General features: G+C 41.2%; 1 protein-coding gene across 50 annotated transcripts in view; it reads left to right on the forward strand.

The window, feature by feature from the left end:
- The window catches only part of MARK3 (microtubule affinity regulating kinase 3), a 119,029-nt gene that overhangs the window by 44,423 nt on the left and 47,178 nt on the right, over positions 1-27,428 (forward strand). For 22 of the 50 annotated variants that reach the window (XM_005562275.4, XM_005562274.4, XM_005562277.4 and 19 more), the window contains 3 exons: positions 16,412-16,460; positions 19,447-19,512; positions 24,681-24,751. The exons of 4 other annotated variants lie outside the window; for them this stretch is intronic. In XM_005562275.4, the coding sequence (XP_005562332.1) occupies positions 16,412-16,460; positions 19,447-19,512; positions 24,681-24,751 (186 nt within the window). Of the gene's footprint in view, positions 1-16,411; positions 16,461-18,588; positions 18,710-19,446; positions 19,513-24,680; positions 24,752-27,428 lie in introns of all 50 variants that reach the window. 24 more of the 50 variants (XM_073998332.1, XM_073998340.1, XM_073998339.1 and 21 more) reach the window with 3 other exon arrangements.

Genomic DNA, 27,428 nt, shown 5'->3' on the forward strand with positions numbered 1-27,428 from the left:
TTTTTTTGTAAGGATTAAAGTAGTGGGAACTTTATTATTGTGCCAACTGAAGTTGGTTAGGTTGTTTTTTTGTTTTGTTTTTTGGGTTTTTTTTTTTTTTTGAGACAGAGTCTCGCCCTGTGGTCCAGGCTGGCGTGCAGTGGTGTGATCTCAGCTCACTGCAACCTCCGCCTCCTGGGTTCAAGCGATCCTCCTGCCTCAGCCCCCTGAGTAGCTGGGACTACAGGTGCATGCCACCACGCCTGGCTAATTTTTGTATTTTTAGTAGAGACAGGGTTTCACCATGTTGGCCAAGCTGGTCTCCAACTCCTGGCCTCAGGTGATCCACCCGCCTTGGCCTCCCAAAGTGCTGGGATTACCGGCCTGAGCCAGCGCGCCCAGCCAGGACAGTTTAAATCTTCAGTCGGGGGCTGGATGCGGTGGCACACGCCGGTAATCGCAGCACTTTGGGAGGCCAAGGCAGGTGGATCACCTGAGGCCAGGAGTTCGAGACCAGCCTGGCCAACATGGTGAAACTGCATCTCTACCAAAAATACAAAATTTAGCTGAGCATGGTGACATAGCCTCAGCTACCCGGGAGACTGAGGCACGAGAATCACTTGAACCTGGGAGGCGGAGGTTGCAGTGAGCCGAGATCACACCACTGGACTCTAGCCTGGGCGACAGCTCGAGACTGTCTCAGAAAATAAGTAATAAACTGTGCTGTTTGGGAAATTAGCTGTTATCTCCTTCTGATTTCTAGGAAGGTCAGATAACTTAATTTAGGTTTGGGAATGTGGAACCTTAGCAGGGATTATTCCATTTTTAATTTTAACCTGGTTTCCTGGGGCCTAATGCAGGAACTTAGTCCCAAACAGTGGCTTCCTACAATTTTTATTTAACAATTCTTCCCTTTTGGTCAGGCTTTCACCTAGGTAAGAGTGTAACCAAAACCTAGGATATCCCTGCTGTTCTCAGTTGCCATCATTTTGGGTTTCCCGTTTCAGCATGCCATTGATGGGGTGTTCTCATTATCATGTGTTTCTTTTGAGTTTTTGTTGTTTTAGCCAGAGAGAAACCATTTGACATCTGATAGGTGGCTACATGGAGACATTTAACACTTTCGGAGGATACAGCATACCAGAGAGACTACCATTATGACTGTCATGAGGATCACACCAAGCATATAGAGTATGGTCCTTAGCCAGGGTTTTTATGAACCAAATCAACTACAATTGTATAGCCAAACAAGGAGTCTGCCAATTTTAACCAAGTGATCTGCTCTACCATACCCAAATCGCAACGAGAAGTGTCGAACTGCACAGATTCCTCCCTGTTTAAGAGGCAATCCAGCATTCCATGACCAGGCTAAGTATAAAGCAGGGAGTGCAAGTTACCCACAGAAGCTACTGACTGTGAAATTTTAGCTGCAGCATGATCCTGCCAAAGTGAAAGACATGGGCATTAGTGAGGAAAAATTAAGAGGGGTAAAAGCCTTGTTGGGAAGTCTCATTGTTCTGACAGTCTTGGGAAAAGCTGTCCACAACGTGCAGTCCACAACTTCTCGTCCTGGTTTGCAGTTTGAGTGTCTCTGGTTGTGGCATCTGGCATTCTGGTGAATTCTCTGGGTGGCCTACACATCAGGCATGAGACTCGAAATTTACATCAAGTTGTCAGCTTTGGTTTATAGGGCTTCTGAAATTGAGCAGTTCATTCTTCACTGGCAAGTTGTAGCCGGATATTAAAGAAAACTAGAAGAATTCAGAATCCAGTTCAGTCAGGAATAATCTTATCAGGTCATTTCTGGAAGTCATTTCTGTGAATTAGTATTTTAGCAGCCTTTTTTGCTTCTAATTTCAAATGGGAAGGTATAGGGTTATTCATTGTGCCCCGCAAGCCTGGTCCACTCCGATACCCCTCAAGCACCAGACAGCTACCCAGGAAGAGGGAGGCTGTTTTCTTTTTAAAGCTAGTATTTGCTTTGGAGCCACTGTTAGTGCTTAGAGCTCTCTAGCAGTAGCAGTAGTGGCCTTTTTTGGCGTCCTAGGGAATCTTGGTCATGGGACATATCAGGGAACCTTATAATTTGAAAGCAAGGAGAACCAGTTCATCCTTTTCATGTGGTCTATCATGTAATTACTTTTACTGCTGCCACCACTGGGTTATTTTGGGCACTGTTGATTTGGTTTTCTTAAGCCAGTAGTTTTCAGCCCTTCTTGTGCATTAGAAACATTTGTGGAGTTTGTATTTCCTTCACAGTACTTTCCTCTCTAGAGGTCCTATCTTGGCGGATCTAGAGATGTGGCATTCCCAGTATACACTCTAGATGAGAATGGCTCCTAGTCTGCCTTCAGTTTCCCCCAAAGTTCTTAATTTCTCTCCTCTTCCAAAAGGTAACCTATTTTATTTATTTTTTATTGAGTGAGTGATTGATTGATGGGGTCTTATCCTGTTGCCCAGGCTGAAATGTAGCAGCAAGACCAGAGCTCACTGCAGCCTCGAATTCCTAGGCTCAAGTATCTTTCCACCTCAGGCTCCTGAGGTAGCTGGGACTACAGGTGCGCACCACTACACCCAACTAAAGTAACCTATTTTATTTATTTATGAGACGAGCCTCCCTCTGTCGGCCAGGCTGGTGTGCAGTTGTGCCATCTCGGCTCACTGCAACCTCTGCCTCCCGAGTTCAAGTGATTCTTCTGCCTCAGCCTCCCGAGTAGCTGGGATTACAGGTGCCCGCGGCCACACCCAGCTAATTTTTGTATTTTTAATAGAGACGAGGTTTTACCATGTTGGCCAGGCTGGTCTCGAACTCCTGACCTCAAGTGATCCACCCACTTGGGCCTTCCAAAGTGCTGAATTACAGGTGTGAGCCACTACGCCCGGCAAAGTAACCTATTTTAAAGACGATCCCTTCCCCAAATATTCTAAGTTTCATAGACAGCTGCCACTGCCACTGCTGAGTATTTTCTCGCTCTCTGGAACTCTTCCTAGGAATGCCTTAGTGGCCAGTTCCTGGCCTCCTTTCTCTGTTGGGTGAAGCACAAGTTATTTTGGAAATCCTTTTCGTTTAACAACTTTTTTCATCTTTTTCTTTTCTTTTTTTTAACTACCTTTCTCTTTCATTTTCTTATATTGACTTTTTAGGCCTTTAACAAAAGTAGTAACCACTGTAAAAATAGTTGTTACAGTCTTGCTTGTTATTTATAATCAAGTGTCTACATTCAGATCAGTGTCATAAATCTGATAAATTAATACAAATAGGGGATGGCAAATGAATCCAAGACAGGCAGTTCTTATGTTGATTAATTGATTGATTTGATTGATTGAGACACGGTCTTACTTTGTAGTCCAAGGTGAAGTGCAGTGTTGTGATCATAGCTCACTGCAGCCTGGAACTTCTGGGCTCAAGCAGTCCTCCCTCTTGGCCTCCTAAAGCCCTGGGATTATAGGCATGAGTCACTGCCCCCAGCCTGATTATACATATTTAAAATATTAAGAATAAACCAAGCACGGTGGCTCACACCTGTAATCCCAGCACTTTGGGAGGCTGAGGTGGATGGATCACCTGAGGTCAGGAATTCGAGACCACCCTCATGAACATGGTGAAACTCAGTCTCTACTAAAAATACAAAAAAACTAGCCAGGTGTCATGGCGCATGCCTGTAATCCCAGCTACTTGGGAAGCTAAGGCAGGAGAATCACTTGAACCCGGGAGGTGGAAGTTGCAGTGAGCCAAGATGGCACCACTGCACTCCAGCCTGGGCAACAAGAGAGAAACTCTGTCTCCAAAAAAAAAAAATTGAGAATAAAAATGTATATATGTTTGTTTATTTTTAGATTTCAAAAGAGATAGAAGAAATTTAAAAAAAAAAAAAAAAAGGCTTTCAGTATTGTTGCTTCTTTATTTAAATTTCTTGCCAGACTTTTGTTTTGGCAAGAAATAATACAGCTTGATATTTAGAATACATTATAAACTGAGAATAGTAGAGTGTATTTTAGAGATTGATTGTTTGTTTTTAGAATCGAGGTCTCACTATCTTGCCCAAGCTGGTCTCAGACTCCTGGGTTCAAGCATCCTCCTTCGAGGATTCCAACCTGCCTTCCAGGGAGCTGGGATTACAGGCACACACCACCATACCCAGCTAAAGTACGTTTTTCATTGTGCCAATGATTCATTATGCTATTTTAGAAAACTCACCAAGAAACCAAGTATTTTAAGTGGGTTAAACTTACAGCATAGCCTGGACCCATTTGCAGAAAATATAAACTTGGGTACAAATTAGGCCTTTGTGAGAGAATTTAACAGTAACATCAGCCAGAATCACAATCACACGTCTGGAGTTTATTGTGTGCCAGCTGCTGTTCCGTGCACTCTGTATGTCAAGCATCCTTTCATTGTAGAGGTGACAGGTGTGTCAGGGAGGTCAAGTTACCTAGACTCAGTGAGTGGTACTGCTGGATTGGGATTAGGTAGTGTAGCTCCTGGAGTCAAATTCTACACACACTTTATCGTATATTATTTCATGTACTTTTCACAACAGTCCTGTGAAGTAGCTGTTTTCTTTTTTTCGTTTCTTCTTTTTTTTTTTTTTGAGACAAGAGTTTTGCTCTTGTTGCCTAGGCTGGAGTGCATTGGCACCACCTCGGCTCACCACAACCTCCGCCTCCCTGATTCAAGTGATTCCCCTGCTTCAGCCTCCCGAGCAGCTGGGATTACAGGTGCCTGCTACCACACCCAGCTAATTTTTTTGTATTTTTACTAGAGACGTGGTTTCTCCATGTTGGTCAGGCTAGTCTGGAACTCCCGACCTCAGGTGATCCACCCTCCGCGGCCTCCCAAAGTGCTAGGATTACAGGTGTGAGCCACTGTGCCAGGCTGAAGTAGCTGTTTTCAAAATCTATCTTATACATAAGTAGGGTAAAGCTCTCTTAAGATTTTGTGGCTTGTTCGCTCATCCAGTGAATAAGGGACTGAACTAGCCTTAGAACCTAAATTTATAACATCAAATAGCTTTCTTTGCATAAGTTCCCTTGGAGCCAGTCATTCATAGTACTTTCCATATGGGAAGGTAACAAAGGAACATACGGAAATTCACCTTACATGTGGTAGATACCTAGTAAAATCTGATAAGTTAATTTTGTTAGTACCAAATTCATTTTAACACTAAATTAATTTTTCCTGATGTTGCTCTGATTCTAGGAATCTTGAGCACCAGAACCTTGAGTTTGGGAGATGGGAAAATTCTTAGTTTGTCTTTGAAATATTTGATCATAAAAACCACATTGTTGGCTGGGCATGGTGGCTCAAGCCTGTAATCCCAGCACTTTGGGTGGCCAAGGCAGGCAGATTGCTGAGCTCAGGAGTTCAAGACCAGCCTGGGCAACATGGCAAAACCCTCTCTCTACATACAGAAGTTAGCCAGGTGTGGTGGTGCACACCTGTAGTCCTAGCTACTTGGGGGGCTGAGGCTGGATGATTGCTTGAGCCGGAGAGGGCGAGGCTGCAGTGAACCATGTTCATGCCACTGCACTGCGGCTTGAGTGACAGAGCAAGACGCCATCTCTTAAAACACACACACACATACACACACACACACACACACACATTGTTGCTACTCTTATTTTACATTTTTAGAAAACTGCTTTGTTGTATTACTCAGCTAAAACTAAGCAATTTTTTGAAATTTAGTTTCTAATTTTTATTAAATACTGACTACATACAAAAGAATGTTCCATGTTTAGCATATAAATATATATATGAGATGAGCACCCTTATACTACCTGACCAGATCTTCAACCATACCTTTAAATCAGTCCCATTTTGTGCACCTCCTCAACCTGATTCCCCTTCTTCATTGCCCACCTACTGGGTAACCACTAACAAGGATTTTGTGTTATTATTTTCTTGCTTGTCTGTATAATTTTACCACATATGGATCCCTCATCAATGTAGTGTAAAGGGTTTTTTTGGTCTGTTTTTTGTTTCTTTTGTGTTTTTTGTTTGTTTGAGACTGAGTCTCGCACTGTCTCCCAGGCTGGAGTACAGTAGTGTAATCTCGGCTCACTGTAACCTCTGCCTCCCAAGTTCAAGCGATTCTTGTGCCTCAGCCTCCCGAGTAGCAAGGATTACAGGCATGTGCCACCTTGCCCAGCTAATTTTTGTATTTTTAGTAGAGACTGGGTTCTACCATGTTGGCCAGGCTGGTCTTGAACTCCTAACCTCAAGTAGTCCACCCACCTCGGCCTCCCAAAGTGCTGGGATTATAGGCATGAGCCACCGTGCCCCGCCAATGTAGTGTAAAGTTTAAAAAATTGTATAAATGAACTCATGTTGTGTGTATTCTCCTATTGGCTTTTGCTTTCTTTTTCTTTTCTTTTTCTTTTTCTTTTTGAGACAGAGTTTCGCTCTTGTTACCCAGGCTGGAGTGCAGTGGTGGGATCTCAGCTTACTGCATCCTCAGCCTCCTGGATTCAAGTGATTCTCCTGCCTCAGCCTCCCAAGTATCTGGGATTACAGGCGTGCACCACCACACCCGGCTAATCTTTGTGTTTTTAGTAGAGACAGGGTTTCACCATGTTGGCCAGGCTGGTGCCGAACTCCTGACCTCAAGTGATCCGCCCGCCTCAGCCTCCCAGAGTACTGGGATTACAGTTGTGAGCCACCATGCCCAGCCGCTTTGCTTTCTTTTACCTACGTTGTGTTCCATGTTGATGTATTTTGCTGTAATTCACCTTCACTCCTATGTCCATTTTCAAGAATATATAATATCCCATTATGTGAATATGCCACTCTGTATTTATTCTGTGATTCAGAGACATTTGGATTGCCTTTTTTTTTTTTTTTTTTTTTCCCCGAGACGGAGTCTCGCTCTGTCGCCCGGGCTGGAGTGCAGTGGCCGGATCTCAGCTCACTGCAAGCTCCGCCTCCCGGGTTTACGCCATTCTCCTGCCTCAGCCTCCTGAGTAGCTGGGACTACAGGCGCCCGCCACCTCGCCCGGCTAGCTTTTTGTATTTTTTAGTAGAGACGGGGTTTCACCGTGTTAGCCAGGATGGTCTCGATCTCCTGACCTTGTGATCCGCCCTTCTCAGCCTCCCAAAGTGCTGGGATTACAGGCTTGAGCCACCATGCCGGGCCCAGATTGCTTTTTGTATTGTAAACATGACTCCTGTGAATTGTCCTGTGTGTATCCTTGGCACACTTGTGAAGAGTTTCTTAAATACATATACTTAGAATTCTGGTATCACAGAGTCTGTCTACACATCCTCCTTGTTCATTAGAGAAGGCCAAATTATTTTCAGAGCAGGTGTGCTAATTTATATTTCCATCAGAAGCATGTAAGAGAACACAAATAATGTAGCATCTTCATCAAAATTTGATTTTCTCTGATTTTTTGAAATTTGTGCCATCACAGGAGAATCGCTTGAACCTGGGAGGTGGAGGTTGCAGTGAGCCGAGATCGCGCCACTGCACTACAGCCTGGGGACAGAGCGAGACTCCGTCTCAAAAAAAAAAAAAAAAAAAAAATTGTGCCATCAGTTTGGTAAATATAAAAGTGGTATTTGGCCAGGCATGGTGGCTTGCTCCTGAAATCCCAGCACTTTGGGAGCCTTAGATGGGAAGATCTTTCGAAGCCAGGAGTTCGAGACCAGCCTGGGCAACAGAGCAAGACTCTGTATCTACAAAAAGATTTTTTTTTTTTTTTTTTAAATTATCTGGGCATGGTGGCACGTAGCTGTGGTCTCAGATATTTGGGAGGCTGAGGATTGATTAAGCCCAGGAGTTTACAGCTGCAGTGAGCTGTGATCACACCACCACACTCCAGCCAGGGCAACAGAGCAAGATCCTGTCTTAAAAAAAAAAAGAAAAATCTCATTGTGGTTTTAATGTAACATTTTCCTGATTGCTGATGAGGTCATGCATCTTTTTATATTTACGCTTTTTTGGTTCTTCTGTGAAGTACCTATTCATCTTTTGTTTAATTTCTAGTGGATTTTTTTCTTAGTTATTTTAGGATATCATTATATATCATGGATTCTATTGTATAAGTGGCACATACCTTCTACTTGATGGTATTTCTTCACTCTCTTGATATTGTCTCTCAGTGAATAGCAGAGGCTCCTAATTTTAAAGCAGTTGAATTTACCAGTCCTTTTGTTTTTTTTTTTTTGTATGCTTTGTACTCTTTGTGTCTTTTTGTTGTTGTTGTTTTTGAGACGGAGTCTCGCTCTGTCACCCAGGCTGGAGTGCGGTGGCACGATCTCAGCTCACTGCAAGCTCCGCCTCCCGGGTTCATGCTATTCTCCTGCCTCAGCCTCTCAAGTAGCTGGAACTACAGGCGCCCGCCACCGCGCCCGGCTAATTTTTTTTTGTATTTTTAGTAGAGGCAGAGTTTCACCACGTTAGCCAGGATGGTCTCAATCTCCTGACCTTGTGATCTGCCTGCCTCAGCCTCCCAAAGTGCTGGGATTACAGGCATGAGCCCCCATGCCCGGCTCTTTGTGTGTCTTCCTTAAGAAATTCTTCTCTAGCTGGGGTCATAAAAATATTTTTCTCTGTTGTTTTCAAGTGTTTAAAGTAATCTTTAAGCCACCAGCAGTCATGTGTTACGAGGTAGGGATCCGGTTTCATGGTTTTTCGTATGTATAATCACTTGCTGCCTCACCTCTCCTTTCTTTACTGATCTGCATCATGGACAGAGTCTCCAGGTCTAATCACACACTTTGTTCTTCAGAAGTGGTTGTTCTAGTTCACTTACCAATTGCCATTTGAAAGGCAATTATTTTTCTTTTCTTTTCTTTTCTTTTTTTTTTTTTTTTTGAGACGGAGTCTTGCTCTGCTGCCCAGGCTGGAGTGCAGTGGCCGGATCTCAGCTCACTGCAAACTCCGCCTCCCGGGTTTACGCCGTTCTCCTGCCTCAGCCTCCCGAGTAGCTGGGACTACAGGCGCCCGCCACCTCGCCCGGCTAGCTTTTTGTATTTTTTAGTAGAGACGGGGTTTCACTGTGTTAGCCAGGATGGTCTCGATCTCCTGACCTCGTGATCCGCCCGACTCGGCCTCCCAAAGTACTGGGATTACAGGCTTGAGCCACCGCGCCCGGCTTATTTTCATATTTTAAAATTTTATTTTTAATGATGGGACACCAAATGATTACCAGAACCCCAAAATACATAGGTGAAAATCTGAGCTAAATTAATAGAAACACAGGCATGACAGAGACGAGTTCATCACTTAACTCTCTTAGGCCATTCATTAATTACACAATAAGTAGGGAAAAAAAGGTACATATCTTAATATACAGCACCTCCATGGCCAGGCACCGTGGCTCACTTGAGGCCTGTAATCCCAGCACTTTGGGAGGCCAAGGCGGGCAGATCACGAGGTCAGGAGATCAAGACCATCCTGGCGAACACGGTGAAACCCCGTCTCTACTAAAAATACAAAAAAATTAGCCAGGCGTGGTGGCAGGTGCCTGTAGTCCCAGCTACTCGGGAGGCTGAGGCAGGAGAATGGCGTGAACCCCAGGGGGTCGGAGCTTGCAGTGAGCAGACATTGTGCCACTGCATTCTAGCCTGGGCGACAGAGTGAGACTCTGTCTCAAAAAAAAAAAAAAAAAAAATACAGCACCTCCATTAGCCCATATTATAGCTGTTTTAATACCTTTTTCAGGATACGTAACAGCTATGTGCTAGGATATTATTGTAACTATTCCAGTGTGTGATGACTATGAGGTAAATTATTTTCTCAGCGTTGGGCAATACATAACATTTGAATAAACCAGACTAACATCTTTCTAGGCTATGGTTCTAATATAGAGCAATAAAAATAGAAGCAAACAAAATATACAAACATGTGGAACCTATAAAATTCTTGGATCAAAGAAAATTACAAACAAAAATTGCAGTGTATCTAGAAATTACTGATAATAAGCTGTGTGTCAGAACCTATGTTACACTGCTTTTTGGTGCTCTAGGAAATTTGTACCCTTAAACACATTATTAAACAAGAATGACAAGGAATGCATTAAACATTAATAGTTTAGAAAAGGGAACAAAATAAATCTCAGGAATGAATAATAATGTAAGGAGTTAGTAAAGCTAAAGGCAGAAAATAATGAATTTGAAAACAGTAGAAATGGTAAATCCAAAACTTTGGTGGGTTTTATTTTTCCCCCAGGAAGTGAGAAGAGAGGCAATGAAATAGATAAGCTACTAGGTGTTGCCAGGGGGAAGGGAGAGAAAACACAGACAAATGAGGGGGAAATACCAGATACTGAAGAATTTCACTTATTATAAAGGAACCTTTTCTACAACTCTGAAAAATGTTAGAATATCCAAAGAAATTGGTAATTTTCTAGGAAAACAAGACATCAAAATTAATTCTAGAAAAGAATCGATATACATCAGCAACAACAGAAGTTGAAAAAGTGGTTAAAATATTGTCAAACCTGGAATTCATGATTGAATTCTTTGAGATCTACTGTGAGTACATACTCTGCCTCTGTTCAGCTGTTCCAGAACTTAAGAAGAGGAACTTTCAAATTATTTTCCCAAATTCAGAAACATTGCTATTGAAATATGTTGGAAACAGGACAGAAAACTATAGTTCAGTTTCACTTACAATATCCATTCTAAAATTGGGAATTAAAAATATTAGCATATAGGACTAAATATTGATACATTAATCTTTGTTTCCCTGAAGATTCACTAAATGATGGTGAAGGAATTAAAAAGGAGGGGAAAAGAGTCCAGGAATTGAGTACTGGGGCATTCTCAGGAAGAGCCCCAAGAGAGGGAGGAGATACCCAGCGGTCACAGTGGAAGTCGTCTTTGATACTTAGAGCATTTGGGGAAGGGGTCGTCTTTAAAATAGGTTACCTACCTAGCACTTGGGAGACCAGACCAGCCTGCAGCAATCAGTGACATCAGTTCCTTTGAGTCCTTCCAGAGATACTCTGTATATTAAGAAGCAAAATTTTTTTTTTTTGCTTTTTTACACAAATGCATTTTCTTGAAAATTCCTTCTCATGAACTTTGCCAGCCTCTCTGTCTTGGTTTGTGTGAGAGGGTCTTTTTTTTTTTTTTTTTTTTTTTTTGAGACGGAGTCTCGCTCTGTCGCCCAGGCTGGAGTGCAGTGGCCGGATCTCAGCTCACTGCAAGCTCCGCCTCCCGGGTTCACACCATTCTCCGGCCTCAGCCTCCCGAGTAGCTGGGACTACAGGCGCCCGCCACCTCGCCCGGCTAGTTTTTTGTATTTCTTAATAGAGACGGGGTTTCACCGTGTTAGCCAGGATGGTTTCGATCTCGTGACCTCGTGATCCACCCGTCTCGGCCTCCCAAAGTGCTGGGATTACAGGCTTGAGCCACTGCGCCCGACCGAGAGGGCCTTTCATGCACCGTTTAGGTGCTGTAGTAGTTGAGGAAAAGGGACAGTTTCTGTACAGTGATGAGGGAGTGACTTAGGTGACCTGGTCTCCCGTCGCATACCTGTGTATCTGGAGAAGGGAGCCTAAACACCTTCATTGTGATGGTTTAGATCAGTTTTATGTCTTGTAACCCCCAAGTTTTCTTTCACTTATTCATTTTACTTTCGTATTGGTTGGTAAAATTGTCTTTTTTTTTTTTTTTTTTTTAACTAGAGACTAAAATTCTCTGTCTCTCTCTCTCTCTTTTTCTACTTGTCAAATGGTAATACTTGACAACCCCCAGGTCCTGGCTACTGGGACATGTTTCTTTACTGCTCTGATACTATATATAGATTTAGTGTCCTTGATCCCAGGATTTCAAATCTTTGTCTTCAGAGGTGTTTATTCTCCTCTTGTGTACCAGTTCCATAGAGGATGTATAGATATGAAAATGTGTGGAGGATATAGATTGATCAGTAAGGAGAGAATTCTTTCAATTTATATGTTTCTATGTAATTTGATTTTTTTCCCCAACTAACATCTATTTAAGATTGAAAAGGGAATGTGGAGAAATAAGTTGTATTAAGATAGTAGAAATAGACCGGGCGGTGGCTCACGCCTGTAATCCTAGCACTTTTGGAGGCCAAGGAGGGCAGATCATGAGGTCAGGAGATCGAGACCAGTCTGGCTAACACGGTGAAACCCCATCTCTACTAAAAATACAAAAATTAGCCGGGCGTGGTGGCGGGCGCCTTTAGTCCCAGCTACTCAGGAGGCGGAGGCAGGAGAATGGCATGAACCTGGGAGGCGGAGCTTGCAGTGAGCCGAGATGGCGCCACTGCACTCCAGCCTGGGCGACAGAGCGAGGCTCCGTCTCAAAAAGAAAAAAAAATAGTAGAAATAAGGTGAGTTTCTCTTATTTAAATGGCCTTTTACATTACAAAACTTTAAAAAATTTCTCGTATAGTCCTTAGAGGGACTTTCCTTAAAGTTCACATTTGCCTTTCAGTAAATTATTCCTATCCAAATTTAACTATCTTTGGTCATCAGATTCAGAGATTATGAAGTCTCTGGCATTTTTATCTCACTTGTATGCAGATTGTCAACTTCGTAAAAAGCTCTGTGCCCGTACCCACCTGTTGCTCTGGACTTTTCTATATCAGCAGCTTATAATTTGTTGATTTTTTTTAGTTAAATTTCTAAGGTAGCAGGGTGGAATCCTGAGATGAGCGTAGGCTTTGGAGTCAGGCAACCCAAAGTGAGAATCCTGGCTCCAGCATATATTAGCTGAGTCTTTGGACAAGTTTCCTAACCTGTCTCAGGCGTCTTTCTCTGTATATTGGAGATGATCATAGTCAGCTGATAGAGTTGTGAAAATTAAGCTTAGATAAGACTGTAGATGTGAAGCATCTGGCTCTGTGCTTCAGACACAGCAGGCACTAGATAACTGTTAGCTTCCAGCTTCCTCCCTGTCCTCCTTGTTTAACTTAGCATAAAGCTTATTTACACATTTGCTGCCTGCCAGTGTCTACCTAATACATAATTCCAGTAGAGAGGTGAATACGTAAAGTTATTTGGGCTAATAACCCGCCACCACCTCTCCTGGGGTTCTTTGGCTGCTCTTTTGCCTACGGAATTAAATTTGTACTAGTCATCTCTCTATCTGGTCCCATTTACCTGTCCTTTTTGTTTTCACGCTGCATCCCTGGTATGACCTCTGCTGTAATTCAGGGGTTCTCACATTTTAACATAGTATCTGCAGAATATTAGTTATCCACTGCTGCCTAACAAATTCCTCCAGAACTTAGCAACTTAAAGCCAAATCTTTTGAATTCCTATAATAGTCTATCTTTTTCCTGCTTTTTGGCTCTAATTCACTTTGTTTCATTTCTACTGTACTGTTAGTAGGGACTTAAAAATCATTGCCTTCATTTGACCTGCTCCCCTGTCATCAGAACTGTGACAGCTCTGTAACAAGCATTGTGCTGCTGAGGATTTAAAAGCTATGTGGTCATTAGAATGCTGAGGCTGGCTCAAACCACAATTGTTGGTTGGTAGTGCTTTCATGCAGGCATTTATCAAACAAATGCATTTCAGTTGTGTGCCAGGCTTAGTTTCAGGTATACCAGTAGTGAAAGGAGACAGGCATGCTCCCTGTGGGTGACACAGGGATAATAAACAGGTGCACAGAAATGTGTCTTCATAACTTGAAAGACATCCCAGGAAAGAAGTGGACAGATGGCTATTATGCAAAAACAAGGAGACCTACTTAGGTACGTTTTCAGAGAATCTGCCTGGGACTTAAAGGATGAAAAGAGAGAAGACATTTAAAGGAATTTAGTGTCTTCTGTGGCCAGGGGCGGTGGCTCACACCTGTAATCCCAGCACTTTGGAGGCCAAGGTGGACAGATCACCTGAGGTCAGAAGTTCGAGACCAGCCTGGCCAACATGATGAAACCCTATCTCTGCTAAAAATACAAAAATTAGCCAGATGTAGTAGGACCTATAATCCCAGCTACTCAGGAGGCTGAGACAGAAGAATCCCTTGAACCTGGGAGGCGGAGGTTGCAGCGAGCCGATATTGCACCACTGCATTCCAGCATAGGCATCAGAGTAAGACTCCATCTCAAAAATAAACAAACAGACAAACTTAGTATGTTCTAGTAACTAAAAGGAGTTGGCGTGACTAGAACATACCTTTGAAGGGGTATGCAGAAGCTGCAGGATGCAGGGATGCCATGGCCAAGCTCAGAATTTCATTCTCAGTGCAGTATCCTGAGCTGTATTAATATGGCATCCAAAGTGGAGATCATTGGCTTTTTTTTTTTTTTTTTTTTTTTGATATGGAATCTTGCTCTGTCACCCAGGCTAGAGTGCAGTGGCGCGATCTCAGCTCACTGCAACCTCTAGGAGGTGTTCTAAGTTAGCAGTTGGGAAGTAATTGGGAGACTGGAATTCTAGCTACCAATTCAACTATAATGGGTTGGAAAACAAGATTTCTGTGTTAGTTTAACAGAGGAGAGCTAAAAAAGAACTCAGGCCTGAATGGTTGTCAGGAATTTGGGTGACTGTCTTCTCATCTCAGAACATAAAATGTAGGAATTACCACAGTAGCAAAGGGAGATATTTATGTTGGAGATAAAAATGCTCCTCCCTTCAAAAATGAGACAGTATTTTAGATAGGAAAGGTTATTTATCTGATTACCTGTTTTTAAATTCTGAGCTTAAGGTTATATGTCAAATCCTGTCCGTGGGCTGGGCACGGTGGCCCACACCTGTGATCCTAGCACTTTGGAAGGCTGAGGGGGAAGATTGATTGAGCCCAGGAGGTCAAGGCTACAGTGAACTGTGATCACACCACTACACTCCAACCTGGGCAACAGGGCGAGAGACCCTGTCTCAAAAAATAAAAATAAATTTTAAAAAAATCTGGTCCATGTCCATCTCCTCTTAGCTGCTAATTCAATTTTAGATTAGACACAGTGGACAAGGAGAAGTACGGTGAGAGTCCTGTGATTTCTCACTAGCTTCCTTTCCACATAGGCCACTGCTCCTCCTCTTCCAAGGTTTTTCCCAGCTCTTGCCTCCTGAAGATTGTGGTATCCTGGGTGTTAGGAGACCGGATTCCAGACATATTCCCCACAGAAGGATAGCAGGACCTTAGAAGATCTTTTTCTTTCTTTTCCTGATTTCCTCTTGTTTGCAAAAGGGTTGAATAGGATGGTCTCTAAAATCCTGTTGTTTTTTGGGGTTGTATTAACCCAGGCCATAATGATAAGAACCTGCTCTGAATTCACAACATGTATTTATACAACAGCAATTTAGTATTTCTCCTTATTCTGTGGAATGACTAGGAAGCTCTGCTGGTCTTGGTTGGACGGTTTTTTGTTTGTTTGTCTTTTTGAGACAGGATCTCGCTTTGTCGCCCAGGCTGGAATGCAGTGGTGCCATCAGCTCACTGCAACCTCCACTTCCCAGGCTCAAGTGATTCTCTTGCCTCAGCCTCCCGAGTAGCTGGGTCTGCAGACACATGCTACTGCACCCAGCTCATTTCTATATTTTTAGTAGAGACAGGGTTTTACCATGTTGCCCCAGCTGGTCTCAAACGCCTGAGCTCAAGTGATCCACCCACCTTGGTCTTCCAAAGTGCTGGGATTACAGGCGTGAGCCACCACGCTCAGCTGGTTTTTCTTAAGGTCTTACCTGGGTTCACCTATGTGGCTGAATTCAGCTGGTGGGTTGGCAGGGGCTGGATGCAGTTACAACAGAGGGTCTGTCTCTTTAAATAACTACGCTTCATCCCCAAAGAGGCCAGACCAGCTCCTTCACAGTGCTCCAAGAGAGCAAGCCATGATGCCCAAGCATTTTATCCAGCCTCTGCCTCCTTCAGTTTGCTAAGGTCCCACTGGCCAAAGCAGGTTACATGGCCAGGTCTAATGTCAGTATGAAAGGGGCACTCCACAAAACGTGAACCTGTAAGGCATGACTCATGAGGGTCACTAATGTAATAGTCACCACAACCTCCATGCTAAATTACCTATATTCTCCAGTGAGGATTTCCCAAGGTGGTTTTGTTCATAGTCTTCTAATAGAATTATTTGGAATTAATCAGTTTAATATGCTCATGATGTATTTCACTGGAACCATACAGGTTTTGATTCACAGAGTTGGGAGCCCTGGGTAGATACTGAATCAGACTAAGTTTAATCACAGAAATTATTCCTACCTAAGTCTGATCTTATGTTTTCAAGATAGCATTGTAAAATTCAGAGTGTGTTACCATCCCCCTTTGAGACCTCTGCTGTTTTTAATAAATGGAAAAATTTGGGAATACTATTTGGTAATAGTTTATTAAAACTACTTCAGAGATATTCTGGACTTTCATATTAGTCTTAGATATGGAATAATAAACATTGGCAATGAATCTGTTATCTAAGAGAAAAATTTAAATTTATATTACAACAGTGGAATATAATGTTTAATAACTTGTGTTGGGGGGATTATGTGTTTTGTTTGTTTTTTTTTTTAGCTCTTCAGAGAAGTAAGAATAATGAAGATTTTAAATCATCCCAATATAGGTACTTTCTGCTTTTATAAATACTTTTGGGTCTAAATACATTCTTGAAATTATGTCATAAAGCTAAACACGTATTCTAGAAATGGTAGAGTACACGTCTAGTAAAATATATATACAAGTTGTTGATCATTTGTTTTAGCTTTTTGAAATTACTGAAGACAGGTTAAAAGCTTAGGTATTAAACGTTGAATTTAAAGCTTTAATGTAGTAGAAACATCTGTAATCTGATTGTAATTTTCTAATTTTTAAGTATATTGAAAATATAATTGTATTACATGAGTAGATAGAAGGGAATTATAGGAAGTCAGAATTAATATTTTCAAAGGGTCTGGGCACAGTGGCTCATGTCTGTAATCCCAGCACTTTGGGAAGCCAAGGCAGGAGGATTGCTTGGGGTCAGGAGCTCAAGACCAGCCTAAGCAACAGAGCGAGACCCAGTCTCTACAGAAGAAAAAAAAAAGTAATAATAATAATAAACTTTAAAATTTGTAAAAAGAATATTTCAAAGGTCCAATACTTTTTGCTGTTTGTCCTAAGAAAATACTTATATATGGAATCATATTTAAAAGATGGAATACTTGCTATCTAATGGAATTCTGATAGGAATTATTTTATAAATCAAAGATTTGTTTTCTGTGTCCTCTGTGTGCACAACTCTGTGCCAGGTGCTGGTAGGTGTGTTTAAAGATGAGGAAGGGACATGGTCCTACCCTTACAGTAATTGTAGGAATAAGAAGAGAATAAGCAAATGACTTACTACTGACCCTGCTCTGTATACATCCCAATGAAAACTCTTGATCCCATATACATTGTAATAGGGTTTTAAAAATTACATAACTGCTTTTTTGTATAGTGATAGCTCATACAATCTAAAAATAATATTTCAAGAATGAAATCACTCTTGAGACAGCCCATAATCAGTTTACTGTCAACATCAGTTTTAGGAAACGAAAGGGTTGATGTTTAGTATCAAGGATAGCCTATCAAGAATGCATCAGGCACAGGAATAGAAGAGTAACGCAGAACCACCACAGGAAGAAAGAAGCTTTTACAGAGAACTGCTTTTTTAACAAAAGGCGTATGCCCTAGTTCATCAGATCTAAGCCACCATTACTTTAAAGGTGCCCTTGTTTCATATACTACTAAGAGAAATGCTAGCAAGCCTTCGTCCTGGTATCAGGGATATTAATTAAAATGTGAAAAAAAACTTAGAATCAATAAGTATGATTGAAGAAAAAAACCACTGAACAACTTCATAGTTGGATTTAAAGAAAAAAATCACAAGGAATGTAATAGTGGGAAGAAAATCTTGTTTCCTTGATTTTCATTTCAATCCTTTGGGGCTAGCTAGCCAACGCTAGATTTCAAATTCCTACACCCATCCTCCCACCCCCAACAAAAAAACTTTTATCACTGTTGCCTAGAACTAGCTAACATAAACGTATTTATTTTGTCTTTTAATTACTTAAATTGTGACGTGATTAGAGTTTTGTACTTAAAACTTAACATATCTTTGATAATAAATTGAAATTTTAAAAAATTCCTATTGCATTAAAATAGTTTTCCCAGAAGACTCAAATTTTCATTGGAAGATTAGAAGGGTTTTATTTTTATGCAGTTTACCAACACATGTACCTTAACTTTCTGAAGTGGCTTTTCTTCACAATCTGAACATATCAGAGTCTGGGGAATGGTATGATAGCTTTATTCATCAGTTCATCAAACATTTACCGACTGCTATGTTAGGCACTTTGTTTAGCCTGATACTCTATTAAAGCCTCAGAAAATTGCCTGAAATATAAAATACTAGCATACCCTCCCCCATTTTTGGGTACACTTAATTTTAAAGTAAATATTAACAAAATAAAGTAGATATGCACAATGGTGATTTGATAACTTCAGAGATTTACTCCAGTATCATTTTTAAAATGTGTGTGTGTATTTTTTTTTCTTTTTTTTTGAGACAGGGTCTAGCTCTGTTGTCCAGGCTGGAGTACAGTGGCATGATCTCAGGTCACTGCAACCTCCACCACCCTGGCTCAGGCCATTCTCCCACCTCAGTCTCCGGAGTAACTGGGACTACAGGCGCATGCCACCACACCCAGCTAATTTTTGGCATTTTTTTGTAGAGAGGGGATTTTGCCGTGTTGCCCAGGCTGGTGTCCAACTCCTCAGCAGAAGCGATCCACCTGCGTCAGCCTCCCAAAGTGCTGGGATTACAGGCATGAGCCACCGTACCCAGCCAAAAATGTATATATTTCTAATTGATGTGTTAAGGTTTTATGAATTAGCAATAATAGAAATATTTCCATCTGTAACAAAATACTGCTGTAGGAAAATCACCCTGACCTACTGAAAATTATTCTTATAAAAAAGCGTTTTTCCCCCCCTCAATTAATTGCAATGTAATCCCTTACTTCTTTCCATCTTTGGCATCAGAAAAGTAACAAAGGAACCTTGTTCTTTGAAAGTTGTCATAAGTTTCCCAAGCAATAAAGTTCTCAAATAGAATTACATCCTTAAAGCCATAATCATAAGCAACTAGATTTTAATATCATAAGCACTTGTTGGAGCACTTATCATAATCATAAGCACTTGTTGGAGCAGAGTAGAACTGAGCAGTTGCTACAGGCTGGCCACTTTTCCTGGGGTGCTGGGAGGGCAGCTAGCCAGCACAGACGTGCTGAGGGACAGTGAGGACGACAGAAGAAGTGAGCTCAGGTGCACCTTGCTGGACTGCTGAGCACATATGGAAGTCACACAACACTCAGAAATAATCTTTGTTTTTATGAAATTCCATGCTTTCATAGTCTCTTTTCTGTTGTTGTGATATTTCATAAAATTCCCTAAAAGCATTTTTTAGAGGGCCAGCTATTAAAATCTTTAACAGGGAAAAGATTGCTTTTCATAGTTACAGTTTATATGTGCATGGTTTGTGCATACAGACGTTTGTCTCTTTTTCTTCTGTATCCTCTCCTCTCCCCCAGTGAAGTTATTCGAAGTCATTGAAACTGAAAAAACACTCTACCTAATCATGGAATATGCAAGTGGAGGTAAGAACATTTATATATGTATCGGGTTTTTTTCTTTCTCCCTTTTAAAAAAATGCACAACCATACTGCCCATATGGGTCATCATTAAGGTCTCATTTAATGTCCACAGCCATAATTCACTAGGATAAGAGTCAGAAAAGCAGACTCTTAGCACTTCTAGGGGTTGCCATGAAGCGTTTCACTATTAGCGTTGTTAGTTGATAATGTCTAAATACCTGGATATTTTTTGTGGTAAAACATACATCACTTAAAATTATCATTATAATCATTTTCAGGTGTACAATTCCGTGGCATTAGCACATTCACATTGTCCTCACCACCACCTGTGTCCAGAACGTTTTCATTTTCCAACACAAAACTCTACACCCATTAAACACTAACTCTCCATTTCTCCTTCTCCCAGTCCCTGGCAACGATTCTCCTTTCTGTCTCTATGAATTTGACTACTCTTGGAACCTCATACAAGTAGAATTATACAGGATTTGTCTTTTTGTGTCTGGCTGATTGATGCAGCATAGTGTCCTCAAAGTTCATCCATGCCATAGCATGTGTCAGAATTTCATTCCTTTTTAAGGCCGAATAATACTCCATTGTGTGTGTGGGACACATGCTCCACATTTTGTTTATCTTGAGTGGCTATTTAAACGTATGAATGCTTAGTCTGTTTGAAACAGATGTGTACTGTGGTTGCTCTGGTTTAGATGCTTTTCTTTACCAGATTTTCATGTCGCTGGTGTCTGTCTTCCCTAAGGCCAGAAGTGATGGTTACAGTACACATCACTAGAGTTTCCTTAAAATAAAGATTAATGACTAGTAACTATTTGCCTACAGTTTTGTAAAAATGTAGACATTTTCTCAAATGCATGTTTATAGCTGCCATCTTTTATAATGATTTGTATTTTATGGTTGAGATTGGGTTGGGTTTGTAGTTTGGGGACCACATGTGAGTTTCATTGTCTGTGAAGAGCAGAAGCTTTCTTGTTCATCTTTTTGTGTTCCCTGCCTCTAGCACACTGCCTGGTACACAGCAGGTACTCAATAGATAAGAATTAGACTGCACTTATGAATTATAAGCTACTGAGCACACATTCTGTTAAACTCTGTAGTAGTTTTATCATTAGCACTTTGATCCGTGTTACAAAACCTGAAGATAGAAAGTTGGATTATAGTCTCATTTGAGTGAGTTTACCATTGAAAATAAAAAGATTGTAAACCTGTTGTGCAAAACAATGAGTTGTAGTGCGCATACCTCTGACGCCACTTTGTTATACTCCTAATTCATTATTAGCTGTGTATTTTATACTTTATATATGTCTAGTGTGGGAATTTCATTGGGATTTTCAAAACTTCAGGAGTAGTAGAAAGAGGGGAAGGTTAATTTCAGGACCAAAAAGCTTTATGGCATTCTAATACTTTCTATGGGCAAACAACACAGAGTAATGTTCATAGCCCTCTTGTTGTACAGCCTCTACAGTGTACAAGGTGCTTTCTCTTACCAGATCTCCTTTGACCTTCACAGCGACTCCATGCTGTGGCCACGCAGTGAGTGATGGGCTTTTTACCCCTGAGGAAATGGAGTCTGGGAAGTCTCACTGTGGGCACTCTGGGCCTGGATCCCTAGTGCTCTGACAGATAGCATTTCTAGTTTGTTGGTCGGTCATGGCTTTCTGTTCCCATCTATTTTAGCTACCCAGGTCACAGAGATTACTCCTATAGGGGCAAGACAAAAACATCTGAGAAGCATCCAGGTTTAGTAGAAAGAGGATGGGCTCTGGAAAAGACAGACATGGAGTGAATCCAGCCAGTGGCCCTCATTGGCCATGTGACCTGGCAAGTAACATGTGCTGAGCTGAGCTTCACGGTGAGCATAGGAACCCCCTCTGAGGGCTCAGTGCACTTGGCAGCATTGTAACAGCATTTAATCATTTAATCCAAGGTGATGGTTCTGTATTACCTTGGGTTTGGTTTGGTTTGGTTTGCGACAGGGTCTCGCTCTGTTGCCCGGGCTAAAGTGCAATGGTGCCATCTCAGCTCACTGCAACCTCTGCTTCTTGGGTTCAAGCAATTCTCGTGCCTCAGCTTCCCGAGTAGCTGGGACTACAGGCGTACGCCACACCCGGCTAATTTTTGTAATTTAAGTAGACGTGAGGTTTTGCCACATTGGCCAGGCTGGTCTTGAACTCCTGACCTCAAGCGATCCACCTGCCTTGGCCTCCCATATTGCTGGAATTACAGGTTTGAGCCACAGCACCTGGCCTCTTTAACACTGTTTTGTTGTTTATTAAAACAATTTCCAGGACATATGTTTTATTGTTGATGTGTTTGACATTGTGAAAAGTTTTATTAAATTGGCCACCCATTCCACCATTGCATCTCCCCCACCCCCCAGCCTGCTGCCTTTTGATTTGGTAGACTCATAGAATTTTAGAATTGAAAATAATCATAGAAATTATAGGGCGATGGTCTAATTTTTACAGATGAAACTAAAGCTCAGAAAGTTTGTTCTATGCCAAGGGGTCCATAGCTAGTTTGTTTCAGGACCTGAACTAGAACTAAGGGCTTTCTGAACTGGCCTGTCAGTGTCCTTCCATCCAGCCACCTGTTCCCTGCCCAGGCAGGAGAGCCACTCTTTGCTTCTTGCTGCTTTTATCTCTAATAAATAGCCTTAAGTGTTTTTCAGTTCAGCTGCTTAACCTGAATGTTAATACATTTTTAATAAGGAAAAAAAGATCTAGATTGAATTCCTGGTTTAAAAGTTGAACTCCTGAATTATAGTTTAATAATTATGAGTGTGACATATGGTTCCAGGAATCTCTTAAGAGGTTTATATTGAATTTAAATTTAGAAAAAAATCTGTCAAAATTATATTGACAGACTTGGATTTTATCTGTGTTATTCTACAAATGTTAGTGGGCTTAATCTTTTTTTAAAGTAAAAACTCTTCCATATGATATTCACTCATGTTTAGTTTTTGCTTATTAACCACTTGTTTTGACATTGTGTGCTTTTCTGCAAATAGAAAGGTCATTCGCATAGAAAATGCTGACACTTTACTGAGCTGACATTTAACTTCATAATTCATCATAGTTAAGTGAATTGTGTTGTGTAAACTCAACAGTGTGTAATGCCTTTTAAAGATCATTATACAGGCTGGGCATGGTGGCTCATGCCTGTAATCCCAGCACTTTGGGAGGCCAAGATGGGCGGATCATTTGAGGCCAGGAGTTTGAGACCAGCCTGGCCAACGTGGTGAAACCCCCATCTCTACTAAAAATGCAAAAATTAGCCGGGTGTGGTGATGCACGCCTGTAATCCCAGCTACTCAGGAGGCTGAGGCACGAGAATTGCTTGAACATGGGAGGCAGAGGTTGCAGTGAGCCAAGATCGGGCCACTGCACTCCAGCCTGGGCGACAGCACAACTCTTTCTCTCTCTCAAAAAAAAAAGATCATTAAGCAATCAAGTAATAACATGAAAATATTGATGCCCATTCATTATGTAAAATTTGTTCTTTCAGAGTTAGGGTTAATAAGAGTTTCAAAGTCAGAGATAATTGTGTAATTCATAATGACTTTCAAGTATCAAAATATTTTAGTTTAATATTTTCACTAAGCTGGTGGATGTATTCCTTTTTTGTGTGAAATAAAGATGTTTCTTTCCCGAAAATACTTTGTATCTAATTTTTTTTCTTTTTTTTTTTTTTTTGAGACGAAGTCTTGCTCTGTCGCCCAGGCTGGAATGCAGTGGTGCAATTTTGGCTCACTGCAAGCTTCGCCTCCCAAGTTCACGCCATTCTTCTGCCTCAGCCTCCCCAGTAGCTGGGACTACAGGCGCCTGCCACCTTGCCCGGCTAATTTTTTTGTATTTTTTTAGTAGAGACGGGGTTTCACGGTGTTAGCCAGGATGGTCTCGATCTCCTGACCTCGTGATCCGCCCGTCTCGGCCTCCCAAAGTGCTGGGATTACAGGCGTGAGCCACTGCACCCGGCCTATATCTAATTTTCTAAATTAGTATTCTTGTCTATTGATTTCAGAGGTGGTGATTCTTTATTCTACCTTGATAAGCACTTGACAGTGCTAATAATACATTCCTTGAAGTGTCACCTTTCTTTCCCAAGGAATTAATATTGTGTAAACTGCCACCTAGGTGTGCATCAGCTAGTTCTGTTGGCTTCACCTCCTTGTATCCTGAGCTCCCACTTCTCACCACCACTGCGCTTCCCACTCCAGTCCCCGTCACTTTCATGATTGGTTTGATTATTGTACTGATCTCCCGATTAGTCTTCCTGTCCCTTCCCATCATTGGAAGCCTCTTCCCCGCTAGCAGCCAGTGATCCTTTTAAGAGGTCAGTCATTTCATCTCTGCTTCTCATCTCACTTATAGTAGAGCCAGAGTCCTCACCACAGCCTACAGGACTCTTCCTAGCCTCATGAACTACCCTCTTCCCCTCATTCACATTTCTCCAGCCTTCTTGCTGTTTCTCTTACTACTATAGAATCTTACCCCAGATAACTACATTGTCCACACCCTCAAGTAGTCAGCAAAACACAAGTGTGTGCATGCACAGGCTCGCTTGTCTGTCTCTTTCTCCTACTTTCTCTCCACAGCACTTAACTGTCCTCTTATACACTATATGTTTATTCATTTATTGCCCCCTCCCCCAACTAGAATGTAAACTCTCTGAGGAAAGGATCTTGTGTTCACTGCTGCATTTCCACGGAGCCTACCTAGAACAGTGCCTTGCAGTTAATAGACATTCAGTAAATATTTGTTGAATGAATGAATATATTCAGGAAATACTTTGTCATAATCCCGCAATAAGGATGTCCTCTTCTAACACAAATAACTTCATCCATTTTAATTTTCTGTTTTCATTGCTTAGTTTTTATTAAAACCTATTGAAAATGCTCTTTAAAATAAGAGTTTTATAATTTAAGCATAGGGAATTTAATTTTAAGGCTTTTCTCCAGCTTAAAGATTTTGTTGGTGAATTTAAATGCCTGTAGTTAAACTTAAAGCCAGCTTAGCTCAAATTCCACGTATTTCTGGCTAACTTTATATCTATATTTAAAAATTAGAGCATTGCTAAAAGTGAAACATTATCAATTTATGGGAAAATTAATGCTCAGAAGTAGGATTTCTACTTACTTTTATTTCTCTCACCTGTAGGTGAAGTATTTGACTATTTGGTTGCACATGGCAGGATGAAGGAAAAAGAAGCAAGAGCTAAATTTAGACAGGTATGAATTAATGTGTCTTTACTTTGTTAATTTGATAATTTGTCTCACTTAATTTGTCTCACTTAACTTGTTTGTCTCACTGAAGCAAACAAGTGTTTGCCTCCATAAATGCTTATACGGCCTATTGGATGGCAGGGGTTGGCCATTCAATTCAACAAAAATTTATGAAGTGCTTTTCATACCTGAGGCACTGTGCTGGAGGCAGCCTTGGTTCTATTCCTAGCTTTGTAGTGGGAGCATTAGTCTTATACTTAACCTTCCCTTTTTACAATTGAGCCTTAAAAATATAGAGCCTTTCAAAAATGCCTGTGATTACATTAATTAAAACCATTTCAGAGTTTTTAGCAAGCAGAGTGTCAGAACCCCAAAATTCATTATTAGCTTTGTCTAACATAAACCAAGACCAAGTGTAACTCAAACTGTTAATTGGTAACTTTACTTCTTGCTTTGTTTTTACTCTGCTTTTTAAAGAGACATGGGTTTTAATAAGCAGGTTTTAAGCATACAGGTTACTTAACTCTCCTGTCTTTATTAATAATAATTACTGTTACTGATTGACCATGCCACACACTGAGATAAGTACTTTACCAACATTAATGTAAATCTTACAACCACCTTGTGTTATACCCCTTTGCTAAAAAAAATAAGACAGCTGAGACATGGGAAGATTAAATGACTTGCCCAGAATTGCCTTTCTTTTTTTTTTTCCCCCCCCACTTATTGTGGAGAACGGGGTCTCGCTGTATTGCCCAGGCAGGTCCCAGAATTGCCTTTCAAGTAGGAGACCTGCCATAGACTCAAAGTCTCATACCCTCTGACCCCAAAACTCAGATTTGCAGTCATTATATTGTGCTATTATCTAGACTGGGAATCAGCAAACTTCTGTAAAGGGCCCGATAGTGAACATTTTAGGCTTTGTGGACCACACTGTCTCTGTCGCAACTATTTAACTCTCCTGTTGTAGCTTAGAAGCAGTCGTAGGCTGGGTGCTGCGGCTCATGCCTGTAATCCCAGTACTTTGGGAGGCCGAGGTGGATGGATCGCTTGAGGTCAGGACTTCAAGACCAGCCTGGTTAACATAGTGAAACGCTGTCTCTACAAAAACACAAACATTAGCCGGGCATGATGGCAGGAGCCTATAATCCCAGCTACTGGGGAGGCTGAGGCAGGAGAATCACTTGAACCCGGGAGATCGAAGTGGTAGTGAGCCAAGATCACGCCATTGCACTTCAGCCTGGGTGACAGAGTGAGACTCTATCTCAAAAAAAAAAAGTAGCAGCTGTAGACAATACCAAATGAATGAACGTGACTGTGTTCCAACAAAACTTTATTTACAAAAACAGGGATGGGCCGGATGTAACTAGAGGCCATAATTTGCCAACCCCTTATTTAGATGAAGGACAGGAGCAGTGCTTCACTGCTTTTAAATTAACTCTATATTCTCACAAGGTCTACACTGAAATGGAATTATAGCCTCATTTCTCTCAGAACCTTTATATTTTGTTTTATTCATATACAAGGTTGTCAAGATGGACAGACTATTAAATAAAGTTCAAGTCTCCTTTGATTTGCTTAGTCTGATGTTTACATTTGTAAGTGATAGGACTTACTAAGTTTCTTATAAATGTTGCTTATATTTTGCTGTTGCTTAAATACTAATGGTACTTTGAATTCAAATGTACTAAAACCGAAGTAAAAATCAACTTTGGCTATCATTTAACTTCTCTGATCCTGTTTTTAAAGCTATAAAAAAAAAAAAAAAAAAAAAAAAACTTGATGAATTCCATACTTCTTTGCAATTCTAATATCATTTGATTGTATGGTCTATGAAAGGAAATTCAGATTTTTATTAGAAAAAAGTCTGCTTGGCTCTTTCCATAACTGTACTCTTAATTTTTATAAATTGGTCACCTAAAAGGTAAAATGTTTTTGCTTCATACAACTTACATTCCTTCCTGCTTAGATGAATCTGACTTGCAAACATATATGTGAAGATCGCTTATTGACTATGAGGAAGGGATTGATGTCACCCAGCAAGAGCTTACTAACCTAAATCTTAAGGCAATTACTCCAATTTTTATTGTAAATTCCCTGCAGAAATTCTGAAGTCTTTATTTGTGGAGCCTATTAGTTGGACTAGAAAAGATGTTTTGTATGTATGTGTTTTTACAGTTAGCAAATTGATTTAGAGTGCTTTAAAATTGACCCCTTCTTCCATGGTATTTGCCTAAGACAACTCCATTAGACTTGGAAGGATATGCATGATATTGGTGTTTCTACTTTTCTGTTTCAAATGCTGTGGTTTCTTTGTTTTTGTTTTTTGAGATGGAGTCTCCCTCTGTCACTAAGGCTGGAGTGCAGTGGCGTGATCTCAGCTCACTGCAACCTCCACCTCCCAGGTTGAAATGATTCTCCTGCCTCAGCCTTCCGAGTAGCTGGGATTACAAGTGTGCACCACGCCCAGCTAATTTTTTTTTTGGTAATTTTAGTAGAGACGGGATTTCACCACTGTTGGCCAGGCTGGTCTCGAACTCCTGATCTCAAGTATCTGACCTCCTCAGCCTCCCAAAACGCTGGGATTACAGACGTGAGCCATAGCGCTCAGCCTCAATTTCTGTGCTTTCTAGGAGTTTATAAGTCATCATTACTTTGACTAAGTAAAAAGAAGTTTTTCTAT

The sequence above is a fragment of the Macaca fascicularis genome, chromosome 7 (genome assembly GCF_037993035.2).
Source record: "Macaca fascicularis isolate 582-1 chromosome 7, T2T-MFA8v1.1".
Lineage (NCBI taxonomy): Eukaryota > Metazoa > Chordata > Mammalia > Primates > Cercopithecidae > Macaca > Macaca fascicularis.